Source organism: Lissotriton vulgaris, chromosome 10 (assembly GCF_964263255.1).
Source record: "Lissotriton vulgaris chromosome 10, aLisVul1.2, whole genome shotgun sequence".
Taxonomy (NCBI): Eukaryota; Metazoa; Chordata; class Amphibia; order Caudata; family Salamandridae; genus Lissotriton; species Lissotriton vulgaris.
In genome coordinates this window covers 170,085,708-170,111,436 of record NC_141698.1, presented here as the reverse complement: position 1 = coordinate 170,111,436, position 25,729 = coordinate 170,085,708, and the positions used below count along the sequence as shown (strand labels likewise).

The window sequence follows — 25,729 nt, the reverse complement described above, 5'->3', positions numbered from 1 at the left end:
TGCACATAAAAAAGTCTTTAAAGGCTATTTTCTGTTTCTTGGTGTGCTGCAGAAGCAACACAGATAGAAAGAAGAAAATACAAGGCGAAATTAATAATTTCGCCTTGTATCGCTAGTCTAAGACCAGGTATTTCCTGGTCTTAGTTTTTGGCGCTGCCCCAGCCTTGTAAATATGGATAAGCGTCAAAAAGCAATGGGTGTTGGGGTGTAACGCCCACTGCAACACCCATTGAACACCCCTTTCACACTAAATGAAGCATGAAAAGGGGCCATCTTTACGAGGCAGCTTTAATCTACGCCGCTTTGTAAATAAGGAGAAGGGGATATCCCCACCAGAACGTCATTAAAAGTGATGATCTTGTGGCGATATCCCCTTGTAAATATGCCCCAAGTGTACTAAATCACAGTGAAAAATTAACTTTTTATACCTCATAAAACTGGAAAAAATAATACTCTAAATATGTCATTTGAAACAAAATCTTGCATGTGAATATGCAATCACGTCTTCAATAATCTACTGATTAAGACAATGAGTCGCACAGAGTTTCAATCTATGGAAATGGATTTTAGGTAGATATCCTGAAAAAATTACCATGGATTGGCCCGCTTGGGCATGTTTTGAACAACCCTTGTTTAAAAGGTTTTACAAGCCCACTAATCGAAAACCTTATTATGTCGATAAATTGTGTTCAATGGACGCCCATGGAGCCCACACCCATTTCATGTTTTGAGATGATAACTTCAGATTAATTTTCACAAAATGTATCTAAATGAAAATTGTTAATGTAGTCAGTGATTATGTAGAACATCTAACATTATTCTATCTTTTCGACATCTGTGCTTGATAGCCAGGATATGGACAACTTCATGATTCATATTTTTTGTCTTGTAGGGTTTGGGCCTAGTTATGCCACTGATTCAAAGACACAGTTTTCATTGTTTTTCAAAAATCTGACAGCCAACGGGGGAGGTGATTGTCCAGAACTAGCATTGAGCGGATTAAAGCTAGCACTTGAGACTTCACCCCCCTCCTCATTCATCCTGGTGCTGACAGATGCTTCTGCAAAGGACTACAGTGACCCTGTCTTATTAAATGACATATACTCTTTGATAAATTCTAAAAAAAGCCAGGTAAGGGTGATTTCAATATATATATATATATATATATATATATATATATATATATATATATATATATATATATATATATATATATATATATATATATATATATATATATATATATATATAACAGCATATCTAAATTCAACCTATGAAACCTATACATGTAAGCTCAATGATTTGCTTCTGTCATCCTCTGGTTTTAGGTCTCCTTTTTGATCACAGGTCTTTGCGCAGGGCTGACTGATCCCCAGTTCCTGATTTACAGAAACATTTCATCAAGAAGTTTCGGCCACGTTTTTCAAGTGACCCTTGCAGACTTGGGAAAGGTATGTTCTTAATGTTTAATGATTTTAATACAGAGGTAAAAGACTCAGGTATTCATGCACAACATCTGAAGAAGAGTAAAAAGCTATCAAGCTAAAAAGGGCTTAGTTTGATTATTATATTCTGATCATTGTCTTCCTAAAAACTGCCTGAATTGATGCCGTCCAACAAAAAAAGATGAATCTGTGCATATTGAATCATGAGATTCCAGGGGTAGCAGAAGTGTTATCATATGCTCTTTAGGCTCCGCCACAATGTCCTCACTACAAGTGACATCAGTTGACCTTGGGTACCAATGATACAAGATTTAGGGCCACCGGTATCAACATTAGCAATAGCGATTACCTACTTGCAATTTCCTTTTTAGAAAATTGCTATTTCTAGCGATTCCAAGGGGTTCTCAAATCGACCTACCTCATTAATGAGGTAGTTGGCAATTTTCTACCCCCTAGGAATCGCTAATATCACGGGGATGGTAGCCTGCTGGGGTCAGCAGACCACCATGTTCATGATTGCTTTTCAATAAAGCAATATTGTTTTTTTTAAATGCAGCCCATTTTCCTTAAAGTTGGACTACGGCCCGCTCTCAAAAAATGTTTTCGCCACCATTCCTAAAGGGTAAGGGGTAAAATGCAAATGTTTTGTGACCGCATTCAGGATCACAAAACATTCATGCATACCGCTGTGTTTCGGTATTTGGAAGGGACACCCTAAACACCCCCCTATCCAAATACCGAATCACAAACCCCTTTTGCTATTCGATAACAGGTTACCGAATCTCAAAATAGGGTTTAATACATTTGAAAATCCTCTTTTGCCTTTGCAAATGGACCAATTCTGTGAATTGGCCTGTTTGCAAAAGCAAAATTGCTTGATACATGTCGACCATGTTATTAAGAGACCTTTGTCTCTGATGACATCGCAGGAAGTGACATCACTGGACTATGAAAAAAATGACAAGTGAAAATTTATAAAAGAAACTAAAACATATAAGTTCAGTTCATTGTCAACTAAAAACTGTTTGTTTTACACTATGAGATAGGTTAAACCATGAAATGGCTTGAGAGAAAACTAGATTACTGTAGTGTCCTAGGTACAGCATGCACAAGTGGTGCCCTAAAGCTTTCATGGACACACATTTTAGCAATGATTTATGATGCAACAATGCATCATAAAGCAATGATTATTGTGTCTGGACATTTGTTAATTCACAGGCTTGGGCAGGGCCCGCTTCAGTACTCCACGCTGAGTTTGAATACATTTTCATGAACAGGTCAAATTTGTTTATCTGAGTGCATCACATCCATTGTACCCATTAAACCATGAAATGCCATGGGTTTAGCCTTATAGCCCCTGGGGCACAGACTTCATATGCAGTAGTAAAGAAATTCAATTGAGAATTTCAGCCTCACATGTCCTTTTCTTCTCTAAAGCACATGCACCACCTAAAAAGGTCAGACGACATGCCCACAAGTATGACAGCTTATGCCCAGGTGTAGCCTCATATGCTAGGAAACAACCTTGTAAGGTCTACAAACGAACACCACATGCCTAGTTACAGCTTCACAGTCCAGCCAGTGTTACCAAAACCATCACGAATTGGCTATAAACTAAAAACAGTAAACATTTGCAGAAAGTACTCCATCACATATGTAAAATGCTCTTGAAAGCACTATGCGCCTCTTAATATCAGCCCGAAATTTCATTTTAATTCACCAATATAACCACAAAATATCAGCATGAAGTGACATTTGAATTTTGTTCTTCAAATTAAATTTCCACTTACATTATTTTTTTTATTTTTTTTGTAAAACATTTTTTATTAAGAAAAAACAAAGCATCAGCATTAGCATGGCAATACAGAGAAAGCATTATGATAGGCATCAGTGGTACGGTAGGTAATATCACAAAATACAATCATACATGATGGAAGGCCTAGGGAGACGGGGGGTCATCCAGTGTAGGAGCCAAGGTAGGCTGACATATTTCCCCACAATAGGAGTTCCACGGGCCCCACACACAAGACCATTTTTTGGGACTTCCACGTGCTAAATACACAGTCTTTTCTCTAAACATTGCCCAGTTCAAGTCTTTTTCCCAATCCTGTACCGTAGGCGGGACCTGAGCCCCCACCGCTGGGCAATATTTCTCTTCACCAGCATTAGCCCCAGTGTTACCCACTGTGTCAAGCAAACATTCAAATCAGTCGGTTCCCAGATGTTAAGGAAACACAGATGAGCCTCCACTTGGAGCCGCACTGACAAGACTGTATTGATGATGTCATGGATGTCGCACAAGTAGGGCTGAATCTGTACACATTCCCAAACTATATGAAAGAAAGTACCCATCTTGCCACACCCCCACCTGCAGGCACCCTCCTCAACCCTTCCCATTCGTACCAGTTGGGGCCCCATTAGATAAATACGGTGGAGTCGTTTTAGTTGGACAAGGCAAAGGAGGGCAGGGATTGCTACAACTCTGGGAGAAGAGACAGCCTCCTGCCATTCCTCATCATCCATTTCTATGCCATCCCTAGTCCACTTCTCTCAGAGGGCCAGGAGAGGATCTGAGAGGTTGTTGACCAACTTTTTATATATCAGGGAAACAGTGCTGTCAGGGAGATGACCATCCAGCACTCTGTCCTCCAGTGTGGATGATTCCAGCAGTGTGGTCCCAGGCTGTAAGTGTGTACGAAGTGCGTCTCGAACCTGTGTGTAGCGGAAGCGCTCTGATTTGGCCATGTTATATTGTTGCTGCAGTGCTGCAAAAGACTTAAAGTCAGATTTGTCCCACAAATCCCTTATACATGTGATACCTATGAGATCCCATTTATCGAACCCCTTACTTTTCAACAGGTCACCCAGTTGCTCGGAATCCCATAGTGGCGTTGCAAACGTTAGTTTTCGTCTCCAGCCTAGGTGAGCGGTAGCTGCGTGTCAGACATGCACTGCTTGCTTAGTGGGCCCGTAAGGGGATAGTGCAAGGGCCTAGAGTAAATGGCTCTACTGAAAGTTCCTCCGGGGAGGAGCCACCTATCCATGTTGTAGCCCGGGTCTGAAGGCTGAGCGTAGGTGCAGTGGTTAATGGAGGACAGGTGAGACGCCCAATAATACAATTTGATATCCGGGAGGCTAATGCCTCCATCATACCAATTCAAGGAAAGTTTGCAGAGGGCGATGCGAGGCCTACCGTTCCACAGTAGTTCCCGTTGGAGACTTTCGACCTCTTGGAAATATGACACTGGTATCAGATCCATAGAATTATGAAGGGCGTACAGGAACTGGGGCAGGGACATCATTTTAAAAAGGGCAGCCTGACCTAACATGGAAAGGGGAAGCGAATTCCACCTGGCAATATCCTTGCGCAGCTGGACTAGCGGTGGCTGGAGATTACGGGAATAACGAAGAGAGGGATCTAAAGAAAGGAAAATTCCCAAATATGTAAACCCTTTAGCACAAGTTTGTAGAGGGCACACTCAAGGCGGGATCGGAGGCTCGCCCGCCACTACAAACAGGAGGGATTTGCCCCAGTTTATGGAATAACCGGAGTATCATCCAAAGACCGTGAAGATATCCAAAACTACTATCAAGGATCTCCTAGGAGAGGACAAATATAGAAGGATATCGTCCGCATAAAGGGAAATTCCGTCTTCCCAGTCTGAAGACCAGCGCATACCCCTAATCATTAGATCTTGACGTATCCAAGCCGCCAGCGGCTCCAATGCTAGGGCAAACAGCAATGGGGACAGGGGGTAAACTTGGCGGGTCCCTCTGTCCAGTCCAAAAGCGGCCGACTTCTTGTTATTAACCACAACTTGGGCCATAGGTTGGAAATATAGTAACTGCACCCATTGAATGAACTTGGAACCAAACCCCAGCTTCTCCAAATCCGCCCATAGGTACGGCCATTTGATGATGTCAAATGCCATGGCTGCGTCCAGAGAAACTATAACCGCCGGCTCCAATATAGACGCTGCCCTGCCCAAGACCCCGTGGACCCTGCGTAGGTTCAGTGCTGTGTTATGGTGCGGTATGAAACCAGGTCCCAATCCCTGTCAAGAAGCGAGTAGCAAGGAGCTTTGCCAGGATCTTGGGCTCCTCATTTAACAGGGATATCGATTGGTAGGAACCACAGTCAGTACTGGGCTTTCCCTCCTTGTAAATAGTGACTATAGTGGCAGTACGCTTTTCTAATGGCAAAACACCTGCTTGCCTCGAGTCCTCGTACATGGCTCTCAGGTACGGGCCAATTTGTCTGGCTTCCGCTTGTGCAACTCGATTGGTAGCCCGTTTGGGCCAGTGGCTTTACCCAGCTTGAGCAACCGTATTGCCTCCGCTTTTTCATCATTAGACATGTCGCTGTCCATGAGGTCGTGGTCGACCTCCGACAGTTTGGGTAGAGAAATGTCGGTAAGCATCTGGCGGGAATCATCTATAGGGTATGGGGCTACCGAGGTGTAAACAACCCTAAAGTGTGCCGCAAAACAGTCCACAATAGCTTGCGGATCTGTCAGGGAGTTGCCCTCTTGCCCTCTGAGTTCAGGTACTAATCTGCTTGCCCACTCTTTCTTATCCAACCAGGCCAGGAGTTTCCCGGCTTTGTCGCCCACCTCATACAGTCGTCCCTGAACCGCTCTACCTATGGTCTTTGCCTGGCCTGTCGCTAGTGCCCTGTAGTCCTGTTGTTTGAGCTTGAGAAGGTGGAGCTTATCGGGCATGACGTCCACTTCTAAATCGGCTTCCAGTCTTCCCACCTCCACCTCCAGTGCCTCTAACTCTCTGCACCGTTTCTTCTTTTTCCCAGAAATTAAGGAAAGGGCCTGGCCCCATATCACTGTCTTAAACGCTTCCCATAGCAACTGAGGGGATTCACCTGTTGGTGACCAAACTTCAGCTGAAGCCAAACCGGCGAGTGATCTGAGATGCCCCTAACTAGATGTTTAACCTCCCGGACCTGAGGAATTTGGGATGTGGGCAAGAGAAAGTATTCAATTCTGGATAGACTCCTGTGAACCCCAGAATCGAAAGTATTCTGAGATGTGTCAGGCTGAAAAGCTCTCCACCCTTCTACCAGACCAATGGAGTCTAGGAAGTCAGGCAGCCAATGTTGCGAGCGGCGGAGATCGTGCAGAGGGTACCGATCTAGATCCCCAGAGACCACCGAATTCAAGTCCCCTCCCAGCACCAGGAGGCCCTCCGGGACCCCTAGCAGCAGTATACCCAAGTCCCTGAACGTGGTTGCCCGAAGGCCCGGGGATACATAAATTGAAAGGAATGTAACGGGGTGACCCTCCCATGTGCCCGAGACTCCAACATACCGTCCTCTAGCATCCAACCAGGTGTCCTGCACCACAAGGAGAAAGGATTTTTTCATCAATATGCCGACCCCCCGGGAGCCCGTGGTCAACCCTGCATGTGCAAGTAAGATGTAGCCCCCATGTGTAATGCTCTACATGTTTTTCTAACTAAATGTGTTTCTTGCAGTAAGACAATATCCTGGGCCTGGCGTTTAATAAATTGGAGGACCACACTATGTTTAATCTTGTCCCCCAGCCCATTGACGTTCCAACTCAACAATTTAACCCCACTCTCCCCAACTGAAGCCATATCCAAATATTACGAAATTCACTGAATGCCATGCCATTTCCCCAATCGATGTGTCAATAGCAGTTGCTGGTGCAATCAAAACTTCAAACAAAAACGTACACAATCCCATCCAACAGCCCCTGCGCCAACCCTGTGCCTTGCCCTCTCGCCCTAGAACTGCCCATGAAAAAACTTGCAGAGTGCCTGTCACCCTAGAAAAATGTTCAAGAAAGAAAAGAAAAAACCCTAGGAGGGGGGGGAGACAGAGTCTGCCCGGTCTCAGCCCAACAGGCCTACAATATACCCACACATAACAAATAAAACAGGTCCAATTAAGTTCACTTATCAACCGACAAGGAAAACTAAAAACTCCCACACCCTTTCCCTTCACCCACCGCACATTGCAAAGTGTACTAGCCCAACCACTGGACGGGCGACCTCTCAGGCCGGTTGACTATTGTCCGTGCCGCCCTCTCCTCGGTCAGCTGGGCTTCTCGCCCCCCTGCACTTGATTCAGTCCGCCGACGCCTCGGGATGATCAAAAAACCACACTCGCCCATCCGCTTCAATCCGGAGTCGGGCAGGGAACAGCGTGGAATACTTCATACCCTGGTCTCTAAGGACGCTCTTGATTGACATAAACAATCGTCTTTGTTGCTGTACACGTTGAGTAAAGTCTGGAAAAAAGGAAATGTCAGAGTTCTCATAGCGCAGGGGGATGCCGGCCATGATGTTTGGAGGATAACGCCCCTGTCTCGTAAGTTCAAAACCCGCGCCAACATGGGCTGCGGGGGAGCGCCTGGTTTCAGACTGCCGCCCGGGATCCTTTGGGCGCGTTCGACTACAAAGAACTTACTGAGGCCTTTAGGTTGCAGATGTTTGAGGATGAGATCCTCGACAAAAAGGTCCAGCGCCTGCCCCTCCGATTTCTCCTGAACCCAGAGGATGTGTAGGTTATTTCGACGCAAGCGGCCTTCGTAGTCACCCAGGTTGAGGTCGGTAAATTTGCGGAAGTCCTGGAGTTCCCTAACCTCCCCCTGGAGCTGTGAGACATCATCAACAAGGCTGGCTGTCGTGAGTTCCCCCTGCTTCAACTTTTAGTTCAATTTGCCCATATCAGCCCTGATGAGGTTGACCTCGATTGCCACAGTGTACAGAGAAGTTTTGACTCCAGTGATGGCAGCCATAACATCTTTAAGTGAGATTTCCTGCTCCTCTTTGCCCAGTCCGCCGGATCCGGAGTCCCAGGGTGCCCGGGCCTGCTGCACATCCTTAGGGACAGTATAGCGGTCCAGTTTGTTTGACTGCGTGGTCTTGGGACCACGCGTCCCCATAGTCTTGTTGAGCTCCATCTTGGACTGCTGCACATCGCTCTAGCAGGTAAGTCACAAAAAGCGGCGAAGTACCCCCGAGCAGGGCCACCAAGATCCTTTCTACGGATGGGTGAGGACGGCAGACACAAAGCAGGCGGAGGATGCTCTTCACCTGAAGGGACACGCCACCCTCAGTGATCACTACGCGGCAGATATGCTGCTCCGGCGTTTTTCAACAGGAACCTGACTTCGCCACTGCCACCAGACCCACAGATCCCCCGGGTGTGCCAGACACTTGCTCCTCAGCGACTCATATGGTAGGGGTTGCGAAGCAATGCCCCAGCAACAACGTCGGGCTTCGATACCATCATAGGCCAAGGTTGGAAGGGGATAAACACCGGTAGGTGTCCAGCTCTTCCCGGGTACCGCCAGACACCCCCCAGCAGAGGGGGGGCCCAGCACAAGCTCCACACACCCGGCCAATCCCCCAACAAAGGAGTGGGCCTCTTGTCCAGATTGGCAGCGCAGGCAGCATAACAGTTGCTGAAAATGATATGTGGGTGAGCACTACTGGCTGCACTGAGCCGCACTGTTCTGCTGGGTCTCGCTACTCCGCTGGCTCAAGAATACAAAACTGGGGAGGGGGGGCAGGCACTGCCAACAGGTCAATGGCCCATGAGCTGGGTCCGCAGGCAGGTCCCTCGCGGTCATACTCCTATGGCCTTAGAACACAGCGGCGCGCTGGACCATCGCGCCACCGCTCTGGAGGAGGGGAAAGCCGGCCAAGGGCGTCTCGCCGGGGGGCCACAGCTGGCGGGGGTGCGCGCCGCTGGCCCCAGTTTAGGTCTCAGCAATCCCGGGGGCAAACAGAGGTCCCGATAGTGAGGGACAACAGGAGGCACCCTTCATCAGGGACGTGCTGCCGCCATCTTCCTCCTCGCGGCAGGCGCGCCCTATCTCGCCACAATCTAAGTAATTCAGTGCCGCTCCAGAGCTCAGTCACGACTCCCGTGACGTGAGCACCGCCGGTGCCGTGTGTCCGCCTGGATGCCTCTCAGGCCGCTCGGGGCTGGGATCCTAACGCTGACTCACAAGTTGCGGCACCACCGCCGGGTGGCGATGGGCACGACGGAGTTCCTTGCCCTGCTGGGCTCTTCACTGTGGGTCCTGGCTTCAGGCCCTGGTGCAGGCCGAAGCTTACGGGACGATTCCTCTGCGGTGAGGGGAGCTGCAGACACCGGACATGGCGGGGTGGGCTCCGCTGGTATTCCGGTTCCTCAAACTGTCGAGGGGTAAAACGGATCAAAGAACAGGATAGTTGTGGGTTAGGACAGTCGACGGAGCCCCTTTACAGCACGGCCATTTTCAGCCCGTGCTTGGTCACGCCCCTCCACTTACATTCTTAAAATCAACAGTTTTTGCACAAAAGTCACAAATTCAGAAAGCCACAAATATGGCTGCCATAGAGCAGGATATTCTATACAGTAAGATCCATCTTTATCATTTTTTCCATGCGTGAAAAGAAGAGGGCAGGAATGCTCCATATCTATCATGATCTGGTGCATTCCTGCTCTCTCCTTCCGCTGGTGCACTTTTGGCTGCTTTTCCCAATGCAGGTAACTTTCACCATGCTGCAAGGGTGCCTGCATTGCAGGCAGGATTGTTTTTGTGCCAAAAGGGACATCTTCCTGCACTTGAACAATCTTTTTTATGGCTTTTCCCTCTTTCTATGTGTGCTTCAGAATGCAGTGCACATAGAATGAGGAAACAATGAGGAGAAATAAAGATATATCTTCTCATCATACCTCCTCTTGGAGGGCATAGCATTTTGACTACCACTCTTGGTAAATCTGGGAATGCACAAAAATCCATAGGTGGATGTGTGGGAACACCCACACTCCACCCATGGAGCACCACCCTGGACGAGAGTAACAGAAGGCAGCAACATACGCTGCCTTGCGTTACTCCAAAGTTACCATGCCACACAGGGCCATGCAAGGCGGCCTTGTGCGTCTTGGTAAATCTATATGTTTTGCATCGCCCTGTGCCCCCTGCAAAACCTTTGATAAATATGGTCTTAAATATTTTGATTTTGCCCTGAACAACAGGCTGGATTTCAATCAATACAGGATTCCTCAGTAAAATTTGGGGTCCAGATTGGAATCCAGACATTTCTATCACATTAAAATCACAGATCATCCTTTCACATCAGATACACATACTGCTTATTGTCATAAAGCTGTTTCCACCAAAATACAATACCTTTTTGTCATTATTGCAAAAAACATTTAATGGAAAATATGGATCTTAGGCAGCTGTCTATGCGTACATGAATGCAAAGGGGTCAGTGTATTATCAATATGGCAAGGGAAATGTGGCCATACTGTGAAGAATGTGCCACTGTGCAAAAATTGGTTTGTCACCTCTTTTTGAACGCTGGAAGTGACATTTCTGTGAAATATAGGCCTAATCATTAGTTTGCACACCTGTCTTCCATTATAAATAGCTCAAATTCCCTGAATATATACCAGTATTCTTCATTACTCCAAGTCCTCATCCTCATCCTAGTCCTTTACTAAGTAAGGATTGCCTCTTGCCACAAACAGGTTGTACATGTCCAATCAGAAACTTTATTTTAGCCAAATATTAACCTAGCCCCTCCTTCTACTGAAAACTGCAAATGGGAACATCCTCAAAGATACTCTGAAACACCTGCAACCTCTCTCCCCTCTGGTTGATCCTATGGAAAGACAGAGACGGCGAGAAGCTAGGAGAGGTAAGAGGATAACTGGAATTTAATCAGAGCAATACCTCCTCATCCATTGTCCTCATCCCAGTGTTTACAGAGAGAGAATTTACCAAAACAGACACAAACCAGTTAGGAATAGCTTAAAAAATGGAACATGGAACTGAGATTACCCAATGAGAACAAAAGGAAGACTCAAGGCCTCCATCAACTCACAACTAACAGACAAAAGTCAGCAAGTGGAAGTGCATCAGTGCCCACATATAGAAATATAAATCCAGGGTACATCTCTTAAGGCCATCCTGGAGCTAAAAATTTATAGCAGAAGTTTTTTATCAGTTCAAGATGAGTATCTCCATGCAACTGGCAATTGGAATGCCACTGAGGATGCAACTGGGCAACTGCAGCCCTGACTCAAGGTCACCATAAAGGAACAAACATTCCCATCTGAAAGTTAAACTCACTAGAGCAATGAGATGCAAAGAAGACAAAGAGCAATATAACCTTTCAAAAGGAAAACTCAGGCAGAAGGGCCCACTTGGGTTGACAAACAGATCTGGTTTTGTGAAGACAGAGGCCTTGAAGTAAACGCAGAGAAAAACTAAGTTCATGGGCTTAAATCCCCATCGCTTTTTCAAAAGTCAGATGGTGATAGATGGGTCATGCATTGAGTGGGCCAAAAGTTTTGATTACCTAGGTGTGAGACTACCTGATAAACATTCTTTAACCCCTCAATTGGAAAAGATTGAATCCTTGTTGCAGCATAGATCTGCCATTATTTTAAAGAAAAACAGACACACCTCCTGTAGGGCGCCCCTCCAAGAACAATAGTTCTTGGAGGGGCCCTCTATGGGGCTGAACTCCAGGACTACAGCAACACTTGTCTGTTAGTACATATGGAAAACAGATTTTTAAGGTCTTTATTAAATGTATCTTGTAGTTCCCCTATGATACCATTAAGATGGGACTTACGCATTCAGAGGGTTGATCATGTTGTCCACCTAAGGATTCTAAAATACTGAATCAGACTTTTGGACCACCCCAAAGCTGGAGTCCTATAGATTGGCCATGAAGGAGCTGATTGTACTTGATAACAAGTGTTCCATTCCCTGGCTCAAACGAATAAAACACCCTGACTTTGTCTACAGCTGTTGAAGGTGTGGGGACATCCAGAACATCTGACTAGTAATATGGGTTCCCAAATTAGGAGGTTATCCTAGTATCAAACCCTCTTGGAAATTTAACGTAAAACTTGCCCAGGGGGTTTGATAGACAAGTTGCTAACACCCACATGTGCACCCAAATATGAACCCTTTATGGACATGATGTTGGCCCGCTCTGCTAAAACCTTGTACCTTCACTCAGAATTGGCTCCCTTCCACTAAATTTGCTAACTGTAAAATGGAAGTGGGTCAAAGATGATTCAGGAGATCGCCCCTTTTGGCTGTTAGTCAGCGAAACCAAACCCCATTTTTTAATCATTTGCCCTAAGTATTTGTTCCTCCGCTCAACAAGGATCATTCCAATCTGCCGCCAATTAGATGTCATTCACTGTGCAGAGGCAGTGCGTATTCTTAGATCGGATACATATGGCTCATTGGGTTTTGCTCTTTCTAAATCTTTTAATTGAGCCTGGGATATAAGGGCTTTTAACCTTAAATAGTATGCCTACTTTTTGATTCAATTCATGAAGGGGAGTGAGGCACTTACAATGTGATGTTCTTGACTATAGCGGGTCTGTTATCCATTATTTAGATATTTGTAGCTTGGCTTTCCTGCACCCTTATTTTGAGGTGTTACGTTTTGCTTAATATAGGACACAGCAAGTGCCAATTTATTATTTATTTTTTGCTACTGTTAAATCTGGATTTCTACTATGATTGCATTCTGGCAGTCTATTTTACTATGGGATCTCCATGATTATTAGGTTGTTATCTTGATCATCTGTCCTTTCTGTGTATTTTCTAGATATTGCTTACAGAAGGACAACATATGTTACTTTGATATATACTTTACACGTTAGCAAAGAACGTTTTCTAATGTGGCATTGACAATTAGGCTGACCAAGGCAACTTTTAGAACCCTTTATATGCTATGTTTAGATTTATGTTTTAGTCAAGTAAGCTGCCCTGCTGTATGAGCCTTTCTAGTAGTATTCATTGGAGCAAACAGGGAGATGACATTTTAAATGTTCCCTGTGTTTGTGGCAATTCCCTGAATTTTTAACTAGGAAATGGTGAGCTATCCTTTCTTTTTTGTTTTTACTTTCTTTATTGGGATTTCACAAAAGGTAATCATCATTGCTGCCATACAAGGCAGTACAGTAAAAGAACCGCAACATTAAACAGTAAAGATAACTTTTGTGATTGGACTTCTCATACATCATCAGCTGTTAATTTCTTGCAAAGCAAATCCTAGTCATGCTATCCTTTCTTTACCGTAAGTCTTTTGACTATACATTACTGTAATTGGTTTGTAATTGTATCAGTGGAACCCTGTGTCTTTGTTTTAATTGTGATTTTAAACATACTTTTATAGTTATACGTTTTGTAACTGAAAAATAGTTATACCATACAATACATCAATAACATGCTAAAATCAATAAAATGCTAAACATCCTTCTCTATTCAGTTTGACCAAACACCTTTGACAGCCTTTACATATTTTTTAGTATCTGTGAAAACACCAAAGTTGCCATGGGAAGGAAAAATTCTACCCACAGATGTATTTGGAAAATTATGACTCAAGTATGTAATATCACTCTATATATTTCAAAACTTTAATGTAATCAAGCAACTTAAGGAGGGAGGTGCCCAGTATTTTCCTTCCATTGTCAACTGCACCCATAGCCACCCATAAAATGATCAAGGCAACTCACTCAAAATCCCAAATACCTATTATCACCCTAAATATGAGGCACTGCAATTGATCAGGGAAGTGAACCTAACAGCATATTGACATTACAAAAAGATGCAACGTTAGATCCAACATCCTCAAATTAAATTTCTATTTTTCTTAGAGATATAGAGCTACAATGAGATCCACTTTACATAATTACAATGAGATCCATTAATACTATCTAAAACACATTTAACAAAAAAGATAAACATTTTAAACCATATCATTTCATTTGCAGGATTAAATACAAGTTAGCATGGCATCTTTTGATGATCATGCTCTGTATTTTAAAAACAGTGGTTTCAACAAGCATGCGAATGTCTTTAATTTAGCATGTATGAATTTGTCTGACATTCCGACCACTTGGTCACACTCGGTTATCATTCCAATTTTTAAGAAGGGGCAAAGGGGTGATCCCAGGTGTTATAGACCAATATCGCTACTTGATTCCTCATTTAAAATTCTAGGTAAAGTCATTTTAAACAAAATTAATTTGTGGGAAAAGGAACATGCAATTTTATGCATCACTCAATATGGATTCAGAACAGGGAGGGGGACTGAGGAGCAGTGTCTTAATTTATACATGACTGTTTGTAAATACACTGTCGCATCCAGCGGGTCTATCCACCTAGCTTTTATGGACCTGTCCACAGCGTTCGACCTAGTAAATAGGTCGAAGCTGTGGACGATTCTTGCGGAGCTGGGTCTGGACCTTGCTTTGATTAACTTTTTAGCTTTCTTGCACAGTGACCTGACTGCATCAGTACGGATGACTACAGAAGGCAAGTGTACCACTGGGTTTAGATCAGTAAGAGGGGTTAGACAGGGGTGCATTTTGGCCCCCATGTTATTTTCTTTGTATATTAACTCTCTGTATTCTGTTTTAAAAACAGCTACCCCAGACATACCCAATATGGGAGGGTCACCGTTGCCGGTACTGATGTACGCCGATGACACGGTCCTCATTGCCAGAACCCCCAATGGTTTACAGTTGCTTCTTGACTCGTTTGGGGCTTTTATGGAAAATCTAGACTTGGTTGTAAATATGGAAAAATCGCACGTTATGTCCATTGGGAAAGGTAAAAACACCACAAAAACCCTACGATGCAATGGAGTGATTTTATCCAAAGTCAAAACATTTACATACCTTGGAGTCATCTTTGATGACATGGGCACCTGGACCCCGCAGGTTGCAAATAAAGCAATGGCTATACGGCGGTCATTTGCAGCGATACTGAGTTTTGCTAAGAGACTGGGGGGTAGACCAACTGAAGCCATCCTCAAACTGTATAGAGCCAAAACCCTGGCTCTGGCTAGATATGGGGCTGGGATTTGGGGATTCAGGGACTTGGCACTGATTCAGAAGGAAGAGAATAGGTCCCTGCGCTCACTATTAGGCCTACCACAGTCTACACCCATCTTCTCTGTCTTGACAGAATTAGGGCAAGGATACATTGAGGATGCCCTTAACCTGGCCCCACTACTTCTTTGGGTGAAAATGTGGCTGAACCCGAACCTGATGCTAAACCGTCAAATTATTACTGACTGCATGGGGAGAGACAGAGTTAAAGATATAAAATGGCTAAGCTATATTAAGTCTGTTGCTACTCATTTGGGTCGTCCTGATTTGTATAGTAATCCCGAGAGGCTATGTAAAGAGGATGTCACATGGATTAAAACACATTTTACAGAGTCTAGGAACATGCTTCGTGAAGCCCAAGAAATAGAGAAAACAACTGTTAGGGCTCACTACACTGTTGTCTCAACCATGTCCATCCAGCCTTATTTGAGGGTAGTGAATAGGCCATACCACCGGTGGCTTCTCACAAAATTCCGTTTCAATCAGATGCACCTCCTTCTGGGTGATTATCCGAAATGGAACAAGCCAAGGGATCATGCCCCATGTAAATGCGATTCTTTCTCTGACCAAGACCAGATCCATTTTGTATTTTTTTGTCCTTTTTTTGCGGAGGGGAGAGAAAAATATTTACTACCGCTTTTGAGAAACAGGGGATTTATGCAAGTGAAACCCGCATTGCTGTTTTTACAAATTATGGAGACCCCTATTGTAATGTTTGGGGTTGCTAGTTTTTTGGTTGCAGCCATGAGAGCTAAACGACTTAGATCACTGAATACCTCAACAGCTGAATGAACCATGTAAATATTGAGATGTAGCATATTATAAAACATATTTCCTTATGATTTGCATAATTAATTTTGCTCCGTATAGTTTTAATGTGTTTTGAATATGGCAATGAACTACCTTTAGAATATAAAAGTGATGTTTTAATCAAGGGGTTTGATCTATCCACAAAGTTAAAAGTAACACCTGAACCCGATTCATCCTGCATAAATGTTCTTTTTAACGTCCTTTTTAACATCTTTTAAATGTATACTACATAATGTACTGTCTTGGTGAAAAATGAATGAAATGTACGCCTACTTCATTGTTATATGTGTTTCTGTGTTTGTAGTATACTTTTATGATTTTAATTAATCGAATAAAGTATTTTTGACTTTGACTTTGACTTTGAACAAGCATTGACGATTATGGTACAATGTGGTACACAAAAGGAGCATGCTCTAAAGTAGTGGTCTCCAACCTTCTCTGTAGTGGAGCTAATTCTGCTCAAGCAAAGTCCTGCTGAGCTAGTAGCATATTTTATCATTGTAAAATGCTGATGATATGTATTAACATTACACTATGACCATTCTAAGCACAATTATCAGTAGTAACCACCCAAACATTCCAGGTGAAGTTATCAGCAGAATGTTAGGAAAACCTTTATCAATATTAAATGCTTGTAATCAAGTAAAATTCAAATCATCACATGCTGTGTGCCACAAAGGGTATTACCACAGTAGTAAGTATCCCCAACTCAAATTGAATTATCATTCAGCTAACACTTTAAATGTGTTTTTGGAATTGCAATATTTTGTTGTCATTACCATATTCGTTTTTGGAAATACATATATTTTTCTATCAAAATCCCTTTCTACTTTGAGAAATCAAACTCAATTTTCCAGAAGAAAAACCTTTTCTGAAAAAGCATAATTATTTCCTTTAAAAATCAAATCAGTTTTCATTGTTAGAAAATACACAGACCCTAAACATCGGCTTTTTGTTTTCATTGAGTACCGCCATGTTAAAATGCCTCTCATGGACAAATTATGCTTCGAATACCTAGGAAATGGAATCATAGGCCTTGCGTTCTCAACATAAGACTTAAGAATGCCTTTGTAATGCCAATAATGCCCACCATTAAACCAGGGCTACCACTGTGCCACAGATGGATGCCCAATATATATCAGTAATGGCCATTGTTATGGGAGAAGCAGTTCCCACTCTGTCAGGAATAGCTAAAAGCAGGCCAGTCATGCTTTTAATATGTCAGTGATGGCAGCAAGTATGTCATTACTAGACTTGTATGCCCAAAATAGTCAATGACGAAAATATTATGGCTATGGCACAATTTTACCATGAATGGGCGCAATTACTTCGGAGATAATACTCATTTGATGGAGACCAGCATACATATTTGGCAGTCCTTGATGCTATCATAGGAGTAGCTGTAAGAAATCAACACTGTTTATTTAGGAAGGACACAATGTCACACATCCACACAAAAATGAATGTGATACTTTTAAATGCCCTGGATGCATACTCTCTTCTCCTCAGCTCTTTGGTTGATTATGCTCCCACCTAACACATTTTCATTCACTCTAGTTCTTGCAGTCACACCCTTTGGTGGGTCAGCCCTGGTTATTGCTGCTACTATTCTTTGATGTCACACACAGTGCGACTGATCCAGCAGGGCGAATAACATGGCCAATCTCCTTCTTAGGCTGATTTAAAGTGGATAAAGATGGTTCATATGGCAGACCCATAGGCCAATGCTGCAGCTTCCACATGCTTCAACACCTTCCCCATACTCAGCAAGACCTTCAAATTGACCCACCCCCCCAAATCCAGGAATACCGTCACCCATGCACTCATCACCAGCAGGCTGGACTACAGGAACGCCCTCTATGCTGGAATCAATAAATCTCTACTGCTCAAACTTCAGACTGTCCGGAACGCTGCAGCCAGATCATCCTCAGCATCCCAGGACAAGACCACATTACCCAGCATATATGAGCACTCCACTGGCTCCCTGTGGAAAAAAGAGTGACCTTGAAAATGTTGCTCACTCACACTTATAAAGCCCTCCACAACACCGGACCTCAATACCTCAATGAAAGAATCTCCTTCTACATCCCCGATAGAAATCTCCGCTCCGCTGACCAGGCCTCGGACGAAATTCCCTGCATCCACAGAAGTAGAACAGGAGGCACACCCTTCTCCTACATCATGGCCAAGAGCTGGAACGAACTCCCCCTCAGCATCAGATGAACCCCACACTGAAAGCATTCAGGAAGAGTCTCAAGACCTGGCTTTTCGAATGACCTGAGCTGCCCAAATCCCCCCCACACACGCCCCCAGCCCCTTGAGACCCTCACAGGTGAGTAGTGCCCTCTATAAATCCATAATTGATTGATTGATAGGCTACCACAGTGTGTGTTTGAATGTTATCAACAGGCCCTGCCATTCGTTTGGCTGTCGGTAACTATGGCTAGTGAAATTAGCAGTGCTGCCTTCTTTAATATACACAGAATCTCTGAGATTGGCTTGGTTTGGCTTCACTTCTGAGATCTACTTTGAGGATGCTGGTGAGCTACCAGTAGCTCCCGAGCTACTGGTTGGAGACCCTTGCTCTAAAGCTTGCCTGGACACCCCTCAGAGATTACACAGTCTGAGTTCCGGGGACAGTAGTATTTAATGGTAAAATATCCTACATCTTCGCATATTAAGGTAACCAAATTCAACAGCACCTCACTCACTGTTACCACTGATTTACTAGACTTCCGTCACAATTTTCTGACCTCCAGTATATACATCACTCAACCTATAAGTTCAGTTGCCTTAGTAATCAATGAAAAAGACAAAGTTCCTCCTTGCAATACTCCTGCCCAAGTAAGCCAAGCTGTAGTGAAATACAAGATCTATAGTATTACTGGAAAATGACTGAATGGATTACAAAACACACATATTGCTGAGAAATGGTTATATTGAATATTAGGGCAAGAATATCGACATACAAGAATATAGAGAACAGAATATTGGAGGACAAAATATTGAAATGTAACTGCATAAAGGGAAAAATACATTTACTGTTCCTAACTTCATAACCATGATCCTGATTTGGATGTCGGGAGGAAAGCCATCCGACAAACTATTGGAGGATTTCTGTCTAACATCAAGGGTTTCCCTCTGACGGCCATATTACGATGATGGCAGTCGGAGGGAAACCCTCAATGTCAGGCTGAAAGCCTCGGGTGAGAAGAGCCTGTCTGAAGAGAAGCGGAAATTTAATCCCATGAATGATGGCGGAGCCAGCTCGGCTCCGCCGTCAGGATTACAAAGTCGGTTTCAGACAGCCTTTCCATTTTCACCTTTCCGGAAAGGCTGTCAGACAGTGACTTGAGGGGCCCCTACCAGGGCCCTCTTTCTGCCTGACACTCCGCTACTGGGTCTGGGGGCACCTAAGGTGCCCCATAATCATCCCTGCGCAGTGTGTGCCACACAGTGCAGTGATCTTTATGAACATCAATTTTCTAATGGCAGCTTGTGCTGCTTGCCTTTTTAAACCCACCGCACAAGCTAGTAAAAAAACACGCTTTGCCAAATGGATGTTTCCCACCGCTCACAGGGTGGCTAAATCCGAATTCTGAGGTTGGAACTGCCGCCCTGTTGTTGGGTGATTCCAGACTGCTACGTTGTCTGCCCAACATCGTAATAAGGCCTGATGTACCCTGAAGATATTTTTATATATATATATATATATATATATATATATATATATATATATATATATATATATATATATATATATATATATATATATATATATATATACAGATATGTGTGTGTGTATATATCTATGTGTATATATATATATATATATATATATATATATATATATATATATATATATATATCTGAAACAAAAGGTTGCCCCATTGGAAGCCAAGGAAAACCTATGGTTTTTTCAGTGAATTTCTAAGGTTTTTTTTAAATGCTAATTTCTAACTATAACGTGCCTGAAACCTATGGTTTTTCAAGTGAATCTTTGAGGTTTTTTAAATGCTAATTTCTAAATACAACGTGCATGTAACCTATGGTTTTTCAGTGAATATATATATATTTATTATACTATGTATATACGTGAAAATGTCTCGGTCCGCCTGTTTGCCTCGGTGGCATGGAAAATATGGGTGGAACTGACGTCAGCACGCTTATGAGGTCCTCTTATGGCTCCGATGACGTCATACGGGGTCGCGAGCGGAGCCAAGCTATTATGACGTCCTCGCCGATGTGGGAGAGCTAGGAAAGAATTTCTGTGTAATGCTAGTGCAGGAGATATTCACCTAAGTGTTCAGGCTAGTCCTTTGGGAGCAACTGTTTATGTTGCCACTCCAGAAACCAAAACCAGTGATCCAAGGGCAGAGGCCCTGCAGATCACGCATGAGGTGGGGTGCCCAGTCGTGTGCACCAGCGGGGCAGCAAAGTGACAAGCACCACAACCCACAAAAAAGGTAACGAGGGCACTGAATAACACAGGATCTTCTCTTTGTATCTGGCAGGAACAACAAAGTTAAAATGCCCTAGTACCAAAATGTAGAATTAGTGCTACAAATGTCTTCAAAAGGACCTGCGATGCCGCTTCTGCCTTCCGTATCGTGGAGGCGGCACATGGATCTCACGGTACGGTCATACTGCGGTGGGACGCACACTCGTTGACCTCTCATGGCACTGCTCCACACTTCAGGGAGGATGCTTTCCATTATCTATGTTTTCTGATGACGTGTTGTGCCAGCCCAGTCCAACAACAGAACTCCTTTAGATACAAACAGACTCTTCCACTCTCTCACAAGAAGTAAAACCAGGCCACGTGGACACTTTCACAATACAACAGCTGGGAATGCACTTTTCGGTAAAAAAACACACATTCCTCCCTCCTAATTAACCAAATAAACGTCTCACTGAAGAACAGGGGCCATCTTTGATCTGTAAACAGCAGTTACAACAACTTTTTTACTGCTCGATACCATTACAACGCATGCACTTCCACGCATGAGTTGTACATCGCAAAGTCATTACTACGCATTGTTTTAGAACGCATAGTCATTAACCACGCATGTCTTTACAATGAATTTTGTTGTAAAGGTATGTATGGTAAATGACCATACGTTCTAAAAAACATGTAGATTATCCACGTTGTTGTAAGGAAACAGAGGCTGTTCCGTTTCCTCACAATGACGTGCACCACCCCTCAGAGACGACGTGAAGCAGGAACCACGAGGAGAGAGAAACCACGAGGAGTGAGAGGTAAGGGGGATTGGGCATGGGGTGGGAGTTTCTTTTCTAGGATTTAGGGTAGTGCAGTGGTGTTTGGGTAATGTAGGGGTCGTGCTGGGGGTAGTGTTTTAGGGTTTAGGGTAGTGCAGTGGTGTTTGGGTAGTATAGGGGGTCATGCTGGGGGTAGTGTCTTAGAGTTTAGGGAAGTGCAGTAGTGTAGGGGGTCATGCTGGGGTAGTGTTTTAGGGTTTAGGGTAGTGCAGTGGCGTATGGGTAGTGTAGGGGGTCATGCTGGGGTAGTGTTTTATGGTTTAAGGTAGTGCAGTGGTGTTTGAGTAGTGTGGGGGTCATGCTGGTGGTAGTGTGTTTGGGATTAGGGTAGTGCAGTGGTGTTTGTGTAGTGTAGGGGGTTGTGCTTTATGGTTTAGGGTAGTGCAGTGGTGTTTAGGTAGTGTAGGGGGTCGTGCTGGGGTAGATTTAGGGTTTAGGGTGTTGTAGTGGTGCTTGGGTAGTGTAGGGAGTCATGCTGGGGGTAGTGTTCTCTGGTTTAGGGTAGTGCAGTGGTGTTTGTGTAGTGTAGGGGCTTGTGCTGGGGTAGTGTTTTGGGGTTTATGGTAGTGCAGTGGTGTTTGGGTAGTATAGGGGGTAGTGCTGGGGTAGTGTTTTATGGTTTAGGGTAGTGCAGTGCAGTGGTGTTTGTGTAGTATAGGGGGTAGTGCTGGGGTAGTGTTTTAGGCTTTAGGGTAGTGCAGTGGCGTTTTGGTAGTGTAGGGGTTCATGCTGGGGGTAGTGTTTTAGGGTTGAGGGTATGGCAGTGATGTTTGGGTAGTGTAGGGGGTCGTGCTGGGGGTAGATTTATGGTTTAGGGTAGTGCAGTGGTGTTTGTGTTTGTGTTGTGAGGGGGTCGTGCTGGGGGTAGTGTTTTAGGGCTTAAAGTAGCAGTGGGGTTTGTATAGTGTAAGGGTTTTAGGGTAGTGCAGTGGTGTTTGTGTAGTGTAGGGGGTCATTCTGTGGGTAGTGTTTTAGGGTTTGGGGGTAGTACAGTGGTATTTGCGGAGTGTAGAGATAGTGTTTTAGGGTTTAGGGTAGTGCAGTGGTGTTTGAGTAGTGTAGGGGTCATGCTGGGGGTAGTGTTTTAGGGTTTAGGGTAGTGCAGTGGTGTTTGTGTAGTGTGGGAGGTCATTCTGGGGGTAGATTTAGGGTTTAGTGTAGTGTAGTGGTGTTTGGGTAGTGTAGGGAGTCATGCTGGGGGTAGTGTGTTAGGGTTTAGGGTAGTCCAGTGGTGTTTGTGTAGTGTAGGGAGTCATGCTGGGGCTAGTGTTTTAGGGATTAGAGTAGTGCAGTGGTGTTTGGGTAGTGTAGGGGGTCGTGCTGGGGTAGTGTTTTAGGGTTTAAGGTAGTGTTTTAGGGATTAGAGTAGTGCAGTGGTGTTTGGGTAGTGTAGGGGGTCATGCTGGGGGTAGTGTGTTAGGGTTTAGGGTAGTCCAGTGGTGTTTGTGTAGTGTAGGGAGTCATGCTGGGGCTAGTGTTTTAGGGATTAGAGTAGTGCAGTGGTGTTTGAGTAGTGTAGGGGTCATGCTGGGGGTAGTGTTTTAGGGTTTAGGGTAGTGCAGTGGTGTTTGTGTAGTGTGGGAGGTCATTCTGGGGGTAGATTTAGGGTTTAGTGTAGTGTAGTGGTGTTTGGGTAGTGTAGGGAGTCGTGCTGGGGTTAGTGTGTTAGGGTTTAGGGTAGTCCAGTGGTGTTTGTGTAGTGTAGGGAGTCATGCTGGGGCTAGTGTTTTAGGGATTAGAGTAGTGCAGTGGTGTTTGAGTAGTGTAGGGGTCATGCTGGGGGTAGTGTTTTAGGGTTTAGGGTAGTGCAGTGGTGTTTGTGTAGTATGGGAGGTCATTCTGGGGGTAGATTTAGGGTTTAGTGTAGTGTAGTGGTGTTTGGGTAGTGTAGGGAGTCGTGCTGGGGGTAGCGTGTTAGGGTTTAGGGTAGTCGAGTGGTGTTTGTGTAGTGTAGGGAGTCATGCTGGGGCTAGTGTTTTAGGGATTAGAGTAGTCCAGTGGTGTTTGTGTAGTGTAGGGAGTTATGCTGGGGGTAGTGCTTTAGGGTTTAAGGTAGTACAGTGGTGTTTGGGTAGTGTAGGGGGTCAGGCCAGGGGTAGTGTTTTATGGTTTAGGGTAGTGCAGTGGTGTTTGGGTAGTGTAGGGGTAGTGCTGGGGTAGTGTTTTGGGTTTACAGTAGTGCAGTGGTGTTTGTGTAGTGTAGGGGCTCGTGCTAGGGGTAGTGTTTTAGGGTTTAGGGTAGTACAGTGGTGTTTGTGTAGTGCAGGGGGTAGTGTTTTAGGGTTTAGGGTAGTGCAGTGGTGTTTGTGTACTGTAGGGGGTCGTGCTGGGTTCTTGTGTTTTAGGGTTTAGGGTAGTGCAGTGGTGTTTGTGTAGTGTAGGGGGTCATGTTTTAGAAGTTGGGGGGCCATTCTTCTTCACTTCCTGGTAGGACGAGTAAAAATGGTCTTCTGAAGAAGACATGATAGAAGAGGGTGTGAGCACAGAACAAATGCCCTTAAAATCCTTTAGGCAGCCCCCTCGTCTATGCGACCAACAGCTGGGCTTTCTCCGAAGCTGTTATAAGAATAGACTGAGGTACAATACCAATTTCCACCACCAGGTGGCGCTGATCACTAACGTGGCCAAGTGGGGAAATCACCGCGTAGCGGTGTCAAAATTAGGCGAGGGTTGGTCGGGAATCAAGCGGACACTAAAGGAGTGATCGGATTCCCAAACACGTCTAAAGACCAGCGGGAGCGCTCAACGGAGCTGCCTTGCGTGGACCAGACGCGCCTGACAGAATCTCACCGCGCGCAGAGCGCACTGCAAGAGAAACTGCGAAGGGAAGAACGTGCTCGGGCAAGAGCCTCCTGCGCAGGGAATATGAAAGAATACCAAGGCAATAATGCTAATAACGTGCACATGAAACCACTATACAAACAGCAGCAACGTCAGATTAAGCCAAGAATGTAAGGAATGCACTTAACTGACGAGCAGTGAAGAAAGAGGAAGTCGAAAGGATGTCTTTTGTTTTATGATTGTTGTGTTACGTTTTCTTTGAACTGCTATGCAAATAAAGTGAGGAAAGATATGCATAATCCTCACCTCCGTCCTGCCATAGAATTCATTAAACTTTATTCAATCTGATTTAGAAACATAGATCATAAAAGTGTACATAAAAACAGTAAATCCTCTTTCCTATTACGGTACAGTGAGAATTAATTAAAACCAGTAGGTAAAAAACGGGTGTTACAAAGCGTGGTTCAGAGCAACTTCAGGTTAACAGAATCGTAAAGTTCAATATTTTGCAAGATCAATCTCATGTGCTTCATGCAAAATACGCAATAAGCGGTACAAGTAAGATGAATCGCTCCAATACCTGACCAATCTGCACTATATAAAACTGCAGAAAAACTAAAAATAAAAATAGTTTTGCACACTTCTGTCATTGGGCTATATGTGGGCTACATTTGGGTGATACTTGTGCTACAATTGGGCTCTTTTTTCTCTGGTGGCCATCTTGGGAGACTTATTTGTTATGAAGTTTCCTAATTTCCTCATTTACTGCAGTCTCCTCAGTAGGAAATGCGTTTTACTTTGATTCCATCAAGAAGGCATTCAGATGTGTCACACATTTGCCATAAATTTAGAATGTTAGCACTCTAGTTGTTCATTAGATCACTGTAGTAAACCTACTGCTCACCAGGGAGTTAACTGGAAGTCTACTGCTGGTATTGAAAGTGATTGTTTCAGTCTGCATATCAGAATTTTCTAATGAAATAGAAGAGAATTTGAGATCTCACTTAAAACATGCCCTAAATTTTCTTTCTGCAGCCACTAACCATAATTTCTAGGGCAAAATGAACCCCCTCATTTTGTTCCTTTTTAAATTAAATGTTTTAGGTTTTATCAGTTTATTCCAATCAAGATGGCTTCAGGTGTGCCATAATTTTGTCATAAGTTAGACTGTTAGCTCTCTAGTTGTTATTTAGAACACTCTGGGAAGTTGCAGTAGAGCACAAAGGCATCAACGGACAAGCTGCTCCTGTTGAAATATAACAGGAAGATATTTGAGATTACACTTGAAACATGTCCTAATTTGTCTTTCTGCAGCACTAACCATAATTTCTATGACAAAATGAACCCCATCATGTTGTTCCTTTTTAAATTAAATGTTTTAAGTGTTACCAGTTTATTACAATCAAGATGGCTTCAGGTGTGCCATACTTTTGTCATAAGTAAGGCTGTTAGCGCTCTAGTTGTTCTTTAGAACACTCTGGCAAGCTGCAGTAGAACACAGAGGAAT

At 44.1% G+C, this 25,729-nt stretch overlaps 1 protein-coding gene across 1 annotated transcript in view; it reads left to right on the top strand.

Annotated features, from left to right (window-relative positions):
- Positions 1–25,729, top strand: part of UMOD (uromodulin) — a 260,131-nt gene that overhangs the window by 37,616 nt on the left and 196,786 nt on the right. Inside the window, exons 4-5 of the mRNA XM_086939738.1 lie at positions 893–1,131; positions 1,329–1,451. Of these exons, the coding sequence (XP_086795864.1) occupies positions 893–1,131; positions 1,329–1,451 (362 nt within the window). The remainder of the gene's footprint in view (positions 1–892; positions 1,132–1,328; positions 1,452–25,729) is intronic.